Raw genomic sequence first — 15,726 nt, 5'->3', positions numbered from 1 at the left:
TTGTGTGCTCCTCTGGGATTAAATTAACAACGAACAAACAAATTAAGTTCTGCAACCAAACAGCCGTGGACGACAACTTTGGTGAACAACTAAAACTCAGTATAAAAAAAACTATGACATTAAACTGTAATGCATGAACCAACTAACCTTCATGGCAGGATGACACTAAAATATATGACAATATTGCATTTTTTTTTATGTTCTCTGTCTCCCGACAAGGTTCAGTTTCCCACTTGGTAGGGACCAATCTGCAGTAATCATGTGCAAAAACACAAAGTAAAGTAGAAATAGGTTAAACAAAATAAACCCCTCAGGATCCACTCAGACATTTACACATTAGTCAGGTAATGGCTGCCACCTGGTGATGAAACCTGTGATCTCATCACTGCAAAGTCGGTATTTTGGACAACGTTTAAAAAAAACTGTGTGTGTGTGTGTGTGTGTGTGTGTGTGATGTTTCACCTACACACCAACAAACCACTCTCATTAAAATAGAAAAGAAAAGTAAGATAAATAAACCAGAAGGTACCCATGTAGCCCAGATGGACTCTTCCGGGCTGATGGTATCTTCCGGCTCGGCTCTGATTGGTCAGTTCGTGGAGGAGGAAGTAAACCGTTGATGGTTTCTCTGCTCAGCCGGTGGATGCTCTCAGTGCCGCTGTTTGGCTAACAACACCTGTGTTTTCCTGAGGTTGGTCCTTTTTTTAATGTTGTGTTCTAACCAAAGCTCGTTCAGGATTCATTATCTGAGAACGAAAGGTCCGTGTGTCGATGTCCATTAGCTGCCTGAAGTTAGCCTGTCCATTGAGTGATTTAGGTCAGCAGCGTGCCGGAGCTAGCTAATGAATGAAAGGTCTGCTCGCCTCGTCTACGATGTGGCGCAGATACAACACTTACAGCTCATTTAGAGCAAACAATTTCACCACAACAGTAAATATCCGGTGATTGTGTGTTCAGGACAAGGCTAACATAATGTGGTGTGATGCTGCTGCAACATCATTTCCCCACGACGTGGAAGTTTACTTCAGCTTTTACGTTTCACATATGAAACTGTATTAAAGAGGCTTTAGGTTCATCTAGTCCAGATTTTAAGTTAATTTGTAATTATATTCATATCTTATTTAGTAGTCTTTGTAATTTGCATTTTCTCTTCTTGTATCTGTTCTGATAGGTTTGGATCTACATTAAGTCAAGTTGAACCAAGTGAAGAAAATGTATTAATATCAGCCGTGTTTTATCATGTTGTCCAGTTCTTTTTAACAGCCTTTCATATCGTTCATGCTGCAGGAGGGGGGAAACTACCAGCTATCAACATGTCAAGCAAAAGGGCCAAGGGGAAGAACACCAAGAAGCGTCCTCAGCGCGCCACCTCAAATGTGTTTGCCATGTTTGATCAATCCCAAATCCAGGAGTTCAAGGAAGCTTTCAATATGATTGATCAAAACAGGGATGGTTTTATTGATAAAGAAGACCTTCATGACATGCTGGCCTCATTGGGTACACATCTACATCTGTTTTCGTAGTATGTTCAAAGTACAAAGTTGTGGGTGACAGCTCCTTCAGTTTTTTCCTTATTCCTGTGATGTTTTCTTTGCCCAGGTAAGAACCCCACAGATGAATACCTGGAGGCCATGATGAATGAAGCACCAGGTCCAATTAACTTTACCATGTTTCTGACCATGTTTGGAGAGAAGCTGAACGGCACAGATCCTGAAGATGTGATCCGTAATGCTTTTGCCTGCTTCGATGAGGAAGGGACAGGTGAGGTTAAGTGCCAAGTGAGACACATTAGCCAAAAACTGACATTTTTTTGTCGATGAATGACTTTAAATTATATAGTAATTATGAATGGATGTATGATAAATTTAAATCGGTGTCAATGATGTTCCACATTGGCTACTTAGCATATATTGAATTTATCCATCTTCCACTACAGGTATGATTCAAGAGGAGTACTTACGGGAGCTGCTCACCACAATGGGTGACAGGTTTACAGATGAAGAAGTGGACGAGCTGTTTCGTGAGGCCCCGATTGACAAGAAAGGCAACTTCAACTATGTAGCATTCACACGTATTTTAAAGCATGGTGCAAAGGATAAAGATGACTAGTAACTGAATATACCGGATAAGGTTTATACTCTACACCCTGTGTATTGTTCATGGGTTTCCACTAGTTTGAACAATTATATCCTGTCATGTGATAAAGCGTCACTGTGGTGTAGCCTACTGAAGGTCATGTAAGCTGCTTTTTGGACCAGGCCTCTGGCTCCCCCCTCCTAACCCTCAGCCCTACTCTTTGAGCTCATTTGCACATCTGTAAGGCCACTAAAGGACTGTAAACTAGAAGATGTATGTGTAGACCCCATGGTTTAGCTGGAAATAAAATGAAAAGATGTTATTGTGACTGCTATGGTTTCACTGAATCCTTTGGATTTTTTAGTAAATTAAATGTTCTGAGGTGAAATACCAATGCTTCGTTCATATTTCTAAAAGTCTTTATTCTTAAAAGAAAGGAACCCATTCAGGATGTGTCCTGTGTGATTTTTAAAGAAATTACAATTCCATGGTTCACACAAATTTCAAAGACACATGGGATCACTTACTGGATTGGTGCTGATTCTTCATGTAGATGAATAACATACGAACACAGTGGTCAAAAAAAAAAAAGACACATGCAGTGTTATACCCTGGGCTGTAGCTCAACTTAACTTATTTTCTTGGTCAATCCTTTGCAAAATTTAATTAAAATGATTTGAATAGTCTGTGTGATCAACAGTCCTAAAACACAAGACATTCATCTTGGAAACTAAAACGATCCTCTCATTTGAGAATTAAATTTAAAAAATGTCTTCCAGTGACTTTTCAAAACGTTAGGCAACATTGGGCTGCCAACTTAATGTAGGAGACCATAACCTCTTTTGAAATGACTACTTCTGACAACATATTGAAATCCTTAGACTTCGCCAAGTTTTGCTGCGCTAGAACTTGGTCAGCCTGGACAGAGATCTGGTAACTTTGGTATAAACTAAACTATTTCTGTTACCACTTTCCAAAGTTGTATAATGAGCTCCTAATTATAATAAATTGTGAAGGCTGTTAGCAAATTAAATCACCACATTTTATAATGTTTAAGTGCAGACACTTTTATGAACTGCGTGTGCACATATCTACCCCATATGCAACACTCAGCAGTTGGCAAACCAGAAAGACATCCATGATATTGTATAATTTGTGATTTAATGGCCAATGAGCTGGCTCATTTTAAATGTTTCCAAAATTGTGATAATCTGATAGATGTTTAGCAGTGGTACTTCTGTTGATCACTGGTTTTTCATACTTAAAAAGGAAATTCTATAAATTGCCTTTGATCGATTTACACTTGTATGTGGTTCGAATACCTTGGAAAAGACCTCACGTCTGTCTTTGACTCAATTTCTGTTCTGTGCAGAGCTTTATGGTGAGTTACCCAGCCTCCTGTTCGCAGGATTCCCTGTGATGAGGGATTTCTCACACACATCACAGCAACAATAAATAGAGAAGGATCTGCTCCACAATGGGAGCTTTCTATACATTTTGTAGTTGCTCACAGAGCAATTTATAGCATGTGATATAAGGCTTTGAGGCTCTACTCCGCCAGGGCAAGGTTTTTCGACTGGATCTTCGATAGGTGGTCTGATATACATGCCTCAATCTTGTCACATTGAGCCAGGAAATTCTGTTGCCAGAAAAAAAATAAATAAATAAAAAAATCAAATCACCGTAAATAAAAATATCCAGTGTAATCAGATTTAAATAATGCAGAAAAAGGTTCACCTGCACTGTCTTTACAAGGCCCTTTTTCTTCATTCTACAGTCACTGAAGTTTTCTGGGACACTCTGGTGATAAAAGCAGAATCTGTAGTTAGTTATATGAGACACATGAGTAATAATGAATGAGTAAAATAATTACATGAGTACAAATAAATAGTTTACCAAAGCATCTATCTGCTCCAGTATCTTCATGAACTGTTCAGCTGCTATTTTCACTCTGTGATCTAGTTTACCCAGAGCCTCTGCCTGAAGGTCTTTGGCAAGGAAGCCCTGAAAAAAATAGGAGCAGATGGGCAACAATCAAAACAGACAGGTTTTCTGAGGAAAAATATGCAAATCAGAAACACTCAAATACTTACATTCTTGAGTCCAGTCAACTCTCCATCTACTTTTTCCAGCTTTTTAGCTGTCTGCTCCACAGATTTCTCAATGTCTTTCAGTTTTTTTAGTTCAGCTTCTTCCTCAGGACTATTCTGTTCGGACATTTTTTTCAGTATTTGATCTCATTTATAGTCACACATCAGGCACATCAAACATATGAAACACCTTACCCGCTTTCCAATCATCATGAGTTTTGAGCCTTCTTTAACTCCATAGCTGGACAGGCTCTCCTCCATGTCCTTCAGTGATTTTCCTGCCAGCGCAGCAAAAAAAAAAAAAAAGCAAGATAAGTCTGGATTTTTATTTTTTTTTTAAATTCAAACTCATTTGACTGTGAAAGAAGAGAAACCTTTGAAGATGAGTTTCTGTGAGGCTGCTGGGACTCCAGTGACTTGAGTGAGAGCATCTGACAAGTCTTTGACAGTCGGACCCTTACCATCATCATGACCTGTTATGGTGACGCTGTGCTTTGCAGGTCCTGTTTACAGGAAACAATAACACTTGAGCTTGCACAAGTACTTAAGCATGTACTGTATTATTTAAAAAACAACAACAATATGGGGCTCTGGGATATGAGCCTTAACTCTAGCCCTTAAATGATGCTTTATTCATTTAACAGAATGCAAGTAAGTTTAGCAAATATTACCTGCACAAGTATTTCAGCACACTCTGTACATGAATGTTTTGTTTTGTTTTTGTAGTAAAATGCATATGGATATAAATCAATGAATTAAACTCAGCGAGTTCAATGTCTCTAGACTAAATCCTCTCACACTTTTTCTAGATTAATATATAACCTCAACTGATAAACAGGCGTGCTGATGATATATTAAAATAAATGACAATAATAAATCCCATAGGAGTGTAAAACATGTTCAGTAAAGATCTGTGTGTGAGGTCAACGGAGCCCAATGTTAGCTAGCAGCTACATTAGCTAAACATCTCCATGCTACTCCAGCGAAAGTTGTTGGTAAAATTTCGTTTTTGTTTTCTAACTATCACCTATAACAGCAGGTAAAACATTTGAAAATGTCGTTACCGTATGTAACCGTGACGGTTATCGTTTGCTCTGACATTTTCCCTTTCAGGATCCTTTAAATCACACCAGCATAGAGCCAACAGCTAACTGTTGCTAATGGCTAACTACTTCCGCCAGGACCCCGGAAGTAGATAGTATTAGTTCTTCTTCTTCTTCTTTTTCTTCTTCTTATTATTTTTCTGCTTTTATTCATTATTTTTTACATTTTCGAAAAAGGGAAATTAATGCGTAGTATAGCTAAAAAAAAAAACACGAAACGGTTTTCACAAAACGGATAACACCAGCGATGCGTGTTACACTTTAAAAATACTTGAACACACGATCTCTTTTTGTTTTTTACGCCTTCATAATGTGTCACGATCAGACAAACACCCGCTGATTCCTTGAAACAGACATCATTCATCGACACACGTTTTCGAGCATAGTATGAATTTGGTCAGTTCACAAAGCTGACAGGGCTAACTGGCTCTGTGGCGCAATGGATAGCGCATTGGACTTCTAGTCAGGCACTTGAGTGGTGATTCAAAGGTTGTGGGTTCGAGTCCCACCAGAGTCGGACTTTTGAGGAGTAAATGTTTCCTTTAGATGTTCCGTGGAAACTACCCAGCTAAATACCCCAAACTCCCTCAGCTTGTAACGATGGAGAAAACCTTTTCCACTCATGGAAGAACTTCTGTAGAAAACAAATGTGATGATGATTATACAAGCTATTGAGGTGGAAGGCATGTTTGTTTTTTTTTGGTTTTTTTACACTGCTTTCTTGCCCCAAAGAACAGTAATCAATCTTTACATTTAACAGTTAAGAAGGAAGCGGATAAATTATCGCCCAAAGTTTGTAACTAGTCTAATGATTTTAATATGGCAGCCAATAATAAGCTGAATGTGCAGACAATAGTAAGTTATACACAGTTAACCTTGAGCAGGCTAATATCAAAGCACAGGAATAAAACTTGTTTTCTGGCGGTCTGGGAAACATCACTGGGAAAATATATGTGTGGGTGGCTCAATAACAGCCCCTTGCTCAGTTTTGCCTCAGGACCAAGAAGCCAGTCCTGGCTGACTCTTTACAAATAATGCATGACCACAGAGCAGGATAGAAGTCCACTCCCTGATGAAGTGTTTTCTTAGCCAAAAGCACACAAGTCAAGGTCTGACAGTGGAGCTCAGGTGACAGAAATAAGAAGCTACAGAGGCACTAAAATAAAAAGATAGTAATCAATAAATCAGTAATTCTGGTTAAATTAAAACATCATTTATTTTGCAAGTTTCCACTGTATCTGTAACCTGCAGACATTGTGAGCAGGGAGAGGGAAACATCAGCTTATGAGAATTCAAACAAAATGGTCATGTTTAAACAACACACAATACTAGAAATAAATTAACACTTGGTAACAGTGACAATGAAAAAGACTGACAAAATGTTATACATGAAGCAGAACGGGACAAAAGAAGAATAATGTTTTCAAAAAAGGGATCAGTATGTTACAAGGCCACATGCTAGCACAGTAGTAGTAACAATATAGAAGCCAACAACAGGACAGCTTCATTGTTGTAGTGCTCTCAGGTCAAATGGTTTTTGAATGTACAAATGTTACTCTACGTATAAAAGTGTTTCAGGTGAAATGCAGCTGTTCATCATTTCCTTGTTTATGTGGCAGGAATTTGTGGGAGGCCAAACTCATCCACCAAAACACCGTCCTGAAAAATAACAACATTCATAAGACAACACAAACATAAGCAGACCATCCTCTATATAGACACTTATATTTCATCTGTTACTGTTATTTTTGTTGCTTCATCTTTAAAAGTTGGGTTATTCAGTCAGAACATATCAGAGTTCATCATAAACAAACCACATGTTTGTAATGTTACACATTTTAGTACATTTACTACACAACCACATGATTAGGGATGAAAAAAAAAAAAACACAATACACAATAATGTGATGAAACCTAAAAATACATGAAGCATGATAGAAACTTAATGAGAAAACATCATATCTAAATTCTGCATACACTGTTTACCTTATTTGTTTTGCTGTCACTGGGGATTCCCTCAGGGATCGATGGGGCAGCCGAGGCCTCATCCAGGTAGGAGCTGTCATCATCCAGCAGCAGCTCATCGCCCAGTGCATCCAGCTCTGTGGAGTAACCATGGTAACACTGTCACTGAGGTACCGTAGACTCTTTTTCACTTTCTTACAGCGTTTTTAAATGTTCTGATCGTTCTTTTTAAATTCTTCTAGAAATAGTCAGAGATACCTGCTTCGAGATCATCCTCATCTATCTCTGGAGTGCCATAGCTGCGGCTCAGGGCCTCTTGTACCTCATTGGCCTCTTCCATCATATCCTCCAGTTGGTCCTGTAAATCCTGGAGGTCCAAATACATTAGATCCTTTTAAGTGCCAGGTATCTCACGATGGGTATACTGAATCTACTTGGAGCCAAAATGTAAGCGTTTATTTTCTGGAACCAATCACATAACCTGTGGGTATATAATGAGCAAGATCTAGTCAATTTGCTCATAAGGCCACATCTTAAAAAAAGTAAATGTTACACGATATGTGTTTTATGTCAGTTTTCAGTCTTCTTATTATTTTTCTTGGTTAATGACTGAAGGAGGACAACGGTACCCGGAAATTGACTGCACACAAGAAAATAATTTCTTCTACCTTAAGTATCTAAAAGTTGAGACTCTTAACAGTATCTGAACAGAATACCTGCTATTCATGTATTGACAAACTTTACACATACATCAATCTGATCCAGTTTGACATCCTTGTAAGCCCTTTTCATTTCCTTTGCGCCAATCTTCATGGCCTCCACCTGCGAACAGAAATAAAGGACACTATAAATAAACTAACACTGACTAAGGACTAGTCAGGCTGGTGACTGAGGTCATTTCCAGTAGTTAATGAAGACTATTAGTTAGTCATGTGGGTCATAAATGACTAGAAACCCTTCGTATTGAATGGAGAAGAGTTCTAAGACAGTGGAAACTTCACCAACCCAACCCTAAACTTTAAATATCATCATCCTTATCATGCTGCAGGCTCTTACTGTTGTTTTGGTGTCCTTGAGTGTCTGGATTGTGTAGTTGGCCTGCTCCATGTTAAATGACTGCTGGGCCAGCTGTTCCCTCTGACCTTCATACCTGTATTGAAACAATTCGGCAGCAGAATATGTCACAACTATAGATAGATTTTTTATTCAAAGCTCAATTACAATTACAGACTGACTAACACTGAATTTATGGGCTTGATACCATTATTGGCATTTGATCATTCTGCTGATGCAGGTGTATATTTGAGCACCTATAACATTACAGAATATGTTGCCACACATGAATATTACTATTTAAACATGACAAACGTACCGCATTTTGGAATTTCTTTTCCATCGTACTGTAAGCATGACTCACAAGTGATTATTATTCAGGCCTGATTTTCGGTGTGTACAGATATTACTGCAGGACTTACATTCTCTTCTGCTTCAGCACTCTCATCGCCTTCTGCTTCACCATGTTCTGCATTTCAAAGGGAATACACAAAAACCTTATTTGTTATCTCTGAAAAAAAAAAAACAACAACAAAAAACAAAAAAACACCACCACCACCACCACCAACAACAACAAAAGAGCCTGAGCCCTATAATGAGCTGAGTGTGTGCTCCACCTTGGAGGGCCCATCCCTCATCTTTTTCATCTGATCCTTGTACTTCAGCAGCTCAGCATCCAGTCTGCCTATTTTCTTCTCGATGGACTCCGACCTGGCGTCCACCTGGGGGAGGAGAGGGGGGCATCCCATCAGAGAGGACAGATGCTCTGCTGTGGACGGTCACCATGCTAGCTCTGTTCAGGTCCCATGAAGAGATAAACAACAAAACAGCTCGTCGTACACAATACTCACATTCCCGATGCAGTCCGACAGGTTGGGAGGAGGCGCTTTGGGCTTCCCACGGCCGAATATCCTGTTCATCTCCTAAACCTCTGACTGACACTCCGCTTCTGAGCTTTTTCCTACAAAATACAAAAGGCACCAAACGCTAAACGGGCTTTTCGGACATTGAAGACACCCGGAAGTAACGGTTCGGACGCAAACGGCTCCCATTGGTTGGTGTAAAGTGAGCCATCCAATCAGGGTGAAGGGGAGATGCTGCCGCCGTGTGGCCAACACGGGAAATGCAGCGGAGATGGAAAACCATTGTCCCTGCAGACTGCTTCAGATCAGCAGATCAGCGGGCTTTGTTAGAGCTCCACTGCTGCACACAGTCCCCGTTCAGTCCCTGTACCTGTCAAATATAATTCACAGCACGATATACGGTATATTCCACAAAAGGTATGTATATAAATCACTTATTTCAGGCTTCCCTTACTCTCTTTCATATCTATCTATCTATCTATCTAACTCTCTCTCTCTCTCTCTATATATATATATATATAATATAATATATATAATAAATATATGTATACACACACGTTTTATGACACCAAGACATCAAGTCATCACACTTAAAAAGCCGCAACCATCATAGTGGATGGATTAATCACAGTTACTGATGTCCTTTGCCATGAATAAAATCATCGGCATTAAGCTGATAGTTCTGGTTCAGGTGCCGAGTGAAGACAGGTGTGTTTGACTCTCCCTCCACTGGCAATTTATTTTTATGTGTTTTTCTCTGTGTGTTCACATCACAATCTCCAGCTGGTCTTGTTTCTGAAGGATTAAGCCTGTAGACACCTCGCATAGTAACTCAGTGGGCACCTTGCACACATGCAGCGACTGAATTTGCCTTCATTACAAACTCCTCTGCAAGGCCATCCTCACAAAGTGTCTTACAAGGAACAACAATTGCTGGACTGCTGCTTTGCTGCCACTGTGCTCACTATGGAAACACTGACTTCGACTGAGCACAAGATTGGAAAAAAAACATTTTCAATAAAATATCTAATTGGGAAGGTGGGTTGGATCTGATTGTCCTATTAATGATCATGTCATGTTTTAATTTCCTCAACATAAATGGGAAAAGGAAGAGGAGGCAGAGGAGAAGCAGGAGGGAAGAACAGTTTTTCCAGCTTTATTGTGGGTTAGTTATGCATTTATGTTCTGACATCCAAAGCTAAAGATACATCAAAAGTGCATACAAGGATTTTACAAAGCAGCAGCACAATATACATGTATGCAAGAAAACAAAATGAAAATAATTAAATCTTGCCCATCAAATCAGTTAAATCAATTTCACTGTAAAGGGAGTAATAAGGAAGCACACTGTAACCAAGCTAGTACACAGATGTCCTCTGTAAGACCGATTGGATAAGATAATGTTACAGCGACGTTTAGCAGTAAGCTTATAGTTTCCTACTTTTAGAGAGGAAAATAATCACCAAACCAGGTCAGACTAAATGCTGATATTTCAGAGCAAGTAAACTAGTTAAGACCAATCATAAGGCACACAAACAAGGCACAATAACACATCTGCTAAAGATACTAGCACTGTCTTCATCAGATTCAGGCCGACTAGCTCAACATTAAGAAACACCCTGCAAAGACTTGATGGTTCCAGTTAAAGTTACAATAACTATGTAAATGTCACAAAAGTCACTTGTCACATGATACCAAAGATGTGATTCACTGCACAATAAACAGTGGTTCAACTTATAGGAAATGAATTAAACTGAATGTGTTAAGAACATTGTGTATAGCAATTTTACATACATGTATACATTCACTGATTATTTGTCATCATAATGAACTGACCACACAAGAACATGGCTGGCAGGAATAATTAGTGCCGCCGATATCAAGCACATAAAGCTGAAAAGCCCACACATTGCTCTTTAAATTAACTGCTTTCCAGCATAAAAATAAGATTGAAACCAAGAAAAGACAGAACGCCCAGTCAACATACTGTACGTGTGGTTACAGGATGCTATCGCTGGTTTTAGCCTTGGAGCCCTGTGTCCAGTGATTACATGTACTGACAAGGTCAGAACATGCCAGGTCGACAATACTACACACATTATTACACATCTCCTGGATGGGATGTAGCATCATGAAAGAAAATGGGAGAGGTGTTGGATGGTGGAGTGGAGTGGAGTGATCTCACATATATATAATAAGAGTTTCCTGAAAGTGAAACGATGGATAAAGATGTTTTAAACATATGGTCAGAGAGAAAAGTTTCTGTGTCTCATGGTGCGTTAAAGCAGGTGTTCCCTGAGAGGTTATTCAATATTCTACATTTGTTTACTACCAAAGTGAGATGCTTTGAAATTACAGGATATTTTATAGTACAGCTAAGCACCAAACAAAACGACAATTAAATCACAGTTAGTGCGAAACAACACTCATGATTCAGGCTGGCACTGAAAACAAAACATTCTTTTCATCCCATGCACAAAATGCCATGTGATCTTTTTACGCATATGACAACTGCATTCTTCACTTTAATGTTAAAGCCTGAGGGCCAAATTTACAGGCTGGGTAAACAAAATATACATTTCGATAGCCTTGTTTGAACATCTTCTATCGTATTTCCACTGTTGATACACACTATGAAATAAATAACATGAAAATGTTTGATTTAGAATTCATCTTTTTAAGATACTGAGCTGTACATGTATTTCCGATAATATGCAATGATTTAGGATCGGAGCGAGTTGTGATTTGTTTTCTCCCAGTAGACCACATACATACATCTGTCAATAACCACATACAGCTGTAACAACTGTGCTTCAGTGCTGGATTCATACACATTTGGTGTGAAATCAGTGCGATGTGTTTTTCATTGTTTTTGTTTTGATTTTGGGAAAATAAAATGCCCCAGGCTTTTGGTGCGCAGACAATATTTGTTATCGTTGCGTTAGTTAATTTGTGGTTTTGGTCCTACACTGGGGTCGTTGGTAATAAGAAAAATGTAGAATATCCTTTAAGTAAACATGCTAGATAAATAAAAACTAGCTTTCTCCCTTAAATGGCAGTGGTGATTTGGGTCAAGCCCAGGTCATTTGAGTCCTCCCAACCCTGACAGGGCAGAGAGGACATGTCCATGGCTAGTCATACAGGCCTGGCCTGCCTAACAGATCTCCGGCCTTCTGTGGGATGCAAGTGCTCCCGCAGCGTGCTCCTCACCTGGGTCGTCCCGTGGCAGTCACTGTGTCCTTGGGCTTCAGGGCAGCAAAAGTCCCTGAAGCACCTCTTGAAGTTCTCGTCCAGGAAAGCGTAGAGGATGGGATTGAGGCTGCTGTTGGTGTAGCCCAGCGCCACGCAGAAGAAATAGGCAGCCATGATGGCGGTGGTATCGGGGACGTTTCCTGACAGCGCCTTGACCAGGATGAAGATGTGGATGGGTGTCCAGCACACCACGAAGACGGCAACCACCACGAGCACGAGGCGTGTGATCCGGCGCAGGTTGCGGTCCTTCTCACGTGAGCCTGACAGGAGGCGCACGCTCTTCAGCCGCATGACCATGAGCGTGTAGCAGACGGTGATGATGATTACAGGCGCCACAAAGGCAAAGAAGAAGACACAGATCTTCATCAGCGTGTCCCAGTAGCTGTAGGGCTCGGGGAACTGCAGGGCACATTCTGTAGCCCCTGTCAGTTTCACGAAAACAGAAGAGATTTGAATGGTTCTGTGCACATCATCAAAGATATTACAACTCATCCTCAGGGGAACACGAATGAACGTTTGAGCAAATTTTCATAGCAACTAAACAATCAGTGGCTGACTCACTTCACACATTCAGTATCATGATAAAAATGTTGATATCACTGCAGGAAGGTAAAGGGCAGTTTCAGATTCACCATCTGGTCTAATAGTCCCGCTAAAATGGACTTTGCTTTATTTAAACGAGGTTTTCTCTGAGCATGAACAATTTATTAGGCCGTCACTAAAGAAGAGAATGGATCTTTCCAGCTCTTTTCTCACTTAGGGAAGACCAATTACGCCCGTCAATGCCTCATCCCGTCAAGTAGCTGTAATGAAGGCTCTCACTGAATCTACAAAACCGCCCGTCTCTGCATCTGAAGAGAGCTAATTGACATAATTCATGGCAAGAATGTGGCAGTGCAGCACGGCTTCAAGTCTAAAACTGGTGAAGCAGCTGATACAAAGTATTTTATCTCTATAAGCAGACACAGACATGGAATTGAACAGTTTCATTAACGGGGTGGAAAGACTGGGTGCATTACAGCTACCGTTATTGGTTTTGGTGCTGCCAAGTATCATGGCAGGGATCCCAGCAGCAGACGACAGCACCCAGATGATCACATTGATGAGCTTGGCTTTGATGGGCGTGCGGAAATCCAGGGCCTTGACGGGGTGGCACACGGCCACGTAGCGGTCCACGCTCATCATGGTCAAGGTGAAGATGCTGGTGAACATGTTGTAGTAATCGATGGAGATGAAAACTTTACACGCCACCTCCCCAAAGGGCCAGGAGTTCAGCAGGTAGTCGGTGCTCTGGAAGGGCATGGTGGTGGTGACCAGAGCGTCGGCCACGGCCAGGTTAAAGATGTAGATGTTGGTGGCCGTTTTCATTTTGGTGTATCTGTCGAGGCAGAAAATCAAGAAGACGTTTTGATGAACACGATCATTTGGTTTGTTGTTGCAATTGTTTAACATGAGGAACATTAATGACACTGTGTTCTCAGCTCAGGATCAGCTATCAGGGCGCTCAGCTGTCTCTCCTGAATAAACAGATCAACTTCAGCAGCCGTGACAGGACCAAGGGGGCAGTATATCTCCTGCCTTTTCCATTTCCTTCCATGCACTAGTCACCAATTCAAGGCTTTAAAATGTAGTAAAGATGATTTCACATCCAACATTTCCAATGAAAAGTCATTCACCAGGCTTTACACAGATCATCACATGAAAAGCAAAAGAGGCTCTGTTATTAACATTACTGCAAACCCTGATATAAGAAACTATCTTCAGAAAAAAAATGCACATGCAGGATAAAGGGAATATGTGTTACATTATTTTTCTTCTTTTTCCACCTTTAATTTCAATTAATGGCCCAGCACAAACCCGGATACACGTTTTTAAACTGAATTTAAAAAAAAAAAATAAATACACACTTCACTGCACTGATTTGTGAGGCTTAAGCTTCAGCTCACCTGACGATGACATACATGACCAGGCAGTTGCCCACCAGACCCACCACGAACACCACGGAGTACACGGCCACAATGATGGGGATGATGGGCGACATGGGCTCCGGCTCACTGTCCCACGTCCCGTTCAGTGTGTAGTTGAAGACGTCTGACATGCCGGGTTGCCAGGTCAGGTTGGGGATGCAGCCGGAGGGACATTTGTCCTCCTTGTAGATGTGGACCACGCTGCTCTCCATGGCGCTCCAGGCTGCCTGCACCGGCCGGGCTGCTGCTGCTGCTGCTGCTGCTGGGCGGTAACTGTTCACACATACAGAGCAGGAGAGCTGGATTTTAACATTTTGCGCAGGAAAAAAAAAATAAAATCCAAAAACCCACAAACAAAAAGACCGACAGCGAGAGCACACAATGGAACAGGCGCGCAACAGCCCTGCGCTCAGAGACATGAATCACACAGTTGTGCCATCACCTTACCTGTTTTTCTGCCTCCAAAAAGTTGAGTCAAATAGAGGCAGGCTGATGGAGAGAGCTTCACAGGGCGCGCAGCCACGGCAAATGGGAGAATCTAAAGGTGCTGGTGCAGATGTGCGGATGAACTGCCTGTGCCAACAACGAGTCCCCGAAAGTGCGCACTGAAAGCCGACGGCTCATTCAGTGACATCAGAGGCTGAGCCAAGAGAAGTGACAGTATGCACAGTACCCAGCCCGCAGAGAGGCTGGAGTCACAATCAGCACAGCCAGCTGGAAACAGGCATTTCAAAGAGCAATTTGGGTCTCAGATGAGTCCTCACACTGGGGCAAAGATGAGGATTGCTTGCTCATAATCGCCTGGTCATAATAACCTTGAATAAATCGTTATTTATTTATAAATATCTAAAGCTGTTTCCTAGTTGCCTGCTGGAAAAGTCAAATTTGGCATGCAGTTTGATGGACATGTCTTCCTGAGGATGTTTAAAGTCCCATCAATGCTGTAATGAGATGTTCCCTAGCAACTCCTGTGAGAAGTATGACTGCAATGGAAGCATGCAGTCCCATGAGAAGTTAAAGAGCCAGGAAGTGAGAAGGACACTTAACAGCCAGCTTCACAATGATTGCCTTCGTGTGTGCCAACAGCACCAAATTATCACCAGCAGAAATGGGTAACTGTGGCCCAGAGAGGCGTTTGGAGACCGCTCATTACTTCAGGTGCCTGTTTAAACTCCATTTTGGTCAGAATTAGTTTTGCTGTGGGAAGTGAGTGTCGTTTTCATCACTTCCTTTAAGCCATGGTGCCTGATAACTCGATAAACTTGAACTCGATTCCCAATTATCCCACCGCCTTCAAACGCAAATCTGAGACGAGTTCGTGAGAGAAAATTTGACTTAAGACAAAACAAAGGACAAA

The 15,726-nt window shown here is 41.0% G+C and overlaps 4 protein-coding genes and 1 non-coding gene across 6 annotated transcripts; 2 read left to right on the top strand and 3 right to left on the bottom strand.

Annotated features, from left to right (window-relative positions):
- The first annotated feature begins 602 nt into the window (after nt 1-602).
- On the top strand, nt 603-2,464 carry myl12.2 (myosin, light chain 12, genome duplicate 2). 2 transcript variants are annotated; one of them, XM_029524424.1, is made up of 4 exons: nt 603-691; nt 1,288-1,497; nt 1,600-1,761; nt 1,937-2,109. In XM_029524424.1, exons 2-4 carry the CDS (start codon nt 1,314-1,316, stop codon nt 2,107-2,109), a joined length of 519 nt encoding a protein of 172 aa, XP_029380284.1. In that variant the 5' UTR covers nt 603-691; nt 1,288-1,313. The 2 variants fall into 2 exon arrangements, with proteins under 2 accessions (XP_029380284.1, XP_029380285.1); XM_029524425.1 differs by lacking the exon at nt 603-691 and having other exon boundaries at nt 1,314-1,497; nt 1,937-2,464.
- On the bottom strand, nt 2,383-5,357 carry bag1 (BCL2 associated athanogene 1). Its single transcript, XM_029524422.1, has 7 exons — nt 5,231-5,357; nt 4,541-4,669; nt 4,362-4,444; nt 4,170-4,283; nt 3,973-4,080; nt 3,814-3,876; nt 2,383-3,715 (listed from the first exon to the last, which is right to left on the bottom strand). Exons 1-7 carry the CDS (start codon nt 5,265-5,267, stop codon nt 3,626-3,628), a joined length of 624 nt encoding a protein of 207 aa, XP_029380282.1. The 5' UTR covers nt 5,268-5,357; the 3' UTR covers nt 2,383-3,625.
- Nucleotides 5,358-5,694: 337 nt separating this feature from the next.
- trnar-ucu (transfer RNA arginine (anticodon UCU)) lies at nt 5,695-5,786 on the top strand. Its single transcript is given in 2 exon segments — nt 5,695-5,731; nt 5,751-5,786. It is a non-coding gene; the product is annotated as a tRNA-Arg (tRNA).
- A 691-nt stretch (nt 5,787-6,477) lies between these two features.
- chmp5a (charged multivesicular body protein 5a) lies at nt 6,478-9,207 on the bottom strand. Its single transcript, XM_029525165.1, has 8 exons — nt 9,139-9,207; nt 8,905-9,009; nt 8,710-8,756; nt 8,291-8,384; nt 7,985-8,056; nt 7,493-7,601; nt 7,256-7,371; nt 6,478-6,928 (listed from the first exon to the last, which is right to left on the bottom strand). The coding sequence occupies exons 1-8, from the start codon at nt 9,205-9,207 to the stop codon at nt 6,878-6,880; spliced, it is 663 nt and encodes a 220-aa protein (XP_029381025.1). The 3' UTR covers nt 6,478-6,877.
- Nucleotides 9,208-12,285: 3,078 nt separating this feature from the next.
- Nucleotides 12,286-14,581, bottom strand: oprk1 (opioid receptor, kappa 1). The gene is made up of 3 exons (XM_029524507.1): nt 14,349-14,581; nt 13,428-13,780; nt 12,286-12,824 (listed from the first exon to the last, which is right to left on the bottom strand). Exons 1-3 carry the CDS (start codon nt 14,579-14,581, stop codon nt 12,286-12,288), a joined length of 1,125 nt encoding a protein of 374 aa, XP_029380367.1.
- Nucleotides 14,582-15,726: the final 1,145 nt, after the last annotated feature.

The sequence above is a fragment of the Echeneis naucrates genome, chromosome 17 (assembly GCF_900963305.1).
Source record: "Echeneis naucrates chromosome 17, fEcheNa1.1, whole genome shotgun sequence".
In the NCBI taxonomy this organism is placed as follows: Eukaryota; Metazoa; Chordata; class Actinopteri; order Carangiformes; family Echeneidae; genus Echeneis; species Echeneis naucrates.
The sequence above is the reverse complement of the archived record's forward strand: the minus strand, read 5'-3'. Positions and strand labels throughout refer to the sequence as shown.

What these genes read in the sequence shown, in the direction of transcription:
- myl12.2 (XM_029524425.1), top strand. Translation starts at nt 1,314, where the DNA reads ATGTCAAGCAAAAGGGCCAAGGGGAAGAACACCAAGAAGCGTCCTCAG. An exon ending in TGACATGCTGGCCTCATTGG is followed by an intron (nt 1,498 to 1,599) that starts GTACACATCTAC and finishes TTCTTTGCCCAG; the next exon opens with GTAAGAACCCCACAGATGAA. An exon ending in CTTCGATGAGGAAGGGACAG is followed by an intron (nt 1,762 to 1,936) that starts GTGAGGTTAAGT and finishes CTTCCACTACAG; the next exon opens with GTATGATTCAAGAGGAGTAC.
- bag1 (XM_029524422.1), bottom strand. Translation starts at nt 5,267, where the DNA reads ATGTCAGAGCAAACGATAACCGTCACGGTTACATACG. An exon ending in AGTTGACTGGACTCAAGAAT is followed by an intron (nt 4,081 to 4,169) that starts GTAAGTATTTGA and finishes TATTTTTTTCAG; the next exon opens with GGCTTCCTTGCCAAAGACCT. An exon ending in TGGAGCAGATAGATGCTTTG is followed by an intron (nt 3,877 to 3,972) that starts GTAAACTATTTA and finishes TTTTATCACCAG; the next exon opens with AGTGTCCCAGAAAACTTCAG.
- chmp5a (XM_029525165.1), bottom strand. Translation starts at nt 9,207, where the DNA reads ATGAACAGGATATTCGGCCGTGGGAAGCCCAAAGCGCCTCCTCCCAAC. An exon ending in TGTCGGACTGCATCGGGAAT is followed by an intron (nt 9,010 to 9,138) that starts GTGAGTATTGTG and finishes CTCCTCCCCCAG; the next exon opens with GTGGACGCCAGGTCGGAGTC. An exon ending in GTGACAGCAAAACAAATAAG is followed by an intron (nt 6,929 to 7,255) that starts GTAAACAGTGTA and finishes GTTATTTTTCAG; the next exon opens with GACGGTGTTTTGGTGGATGA.
- oprk1 (XM_029524507.1), bottom strand. Translation starts at nt 14,581, where the DNA reads ATGGAGAGCAGCGTGGTCCACATCTACAAGGAGGACAAATGTCCCTCC. An exon ending in GTCATGTATGTCATCGTCAG is followed by an intron (nt 13,781 to 14,348) that starts GTGAGCTGAAGC and finishes CTGCCTCGACAG; the next exon opens with ATACACCAAAATGAAAACGG. An exon ending in CAGCACCAAAACCAATAACG is followed by an intron (nt 12,825 to 13,427) that starts GTAGCTGTAATG and finishes TGAAACTGACAG; the next exon opens with GGGCTACAGAATGTGCCCTG.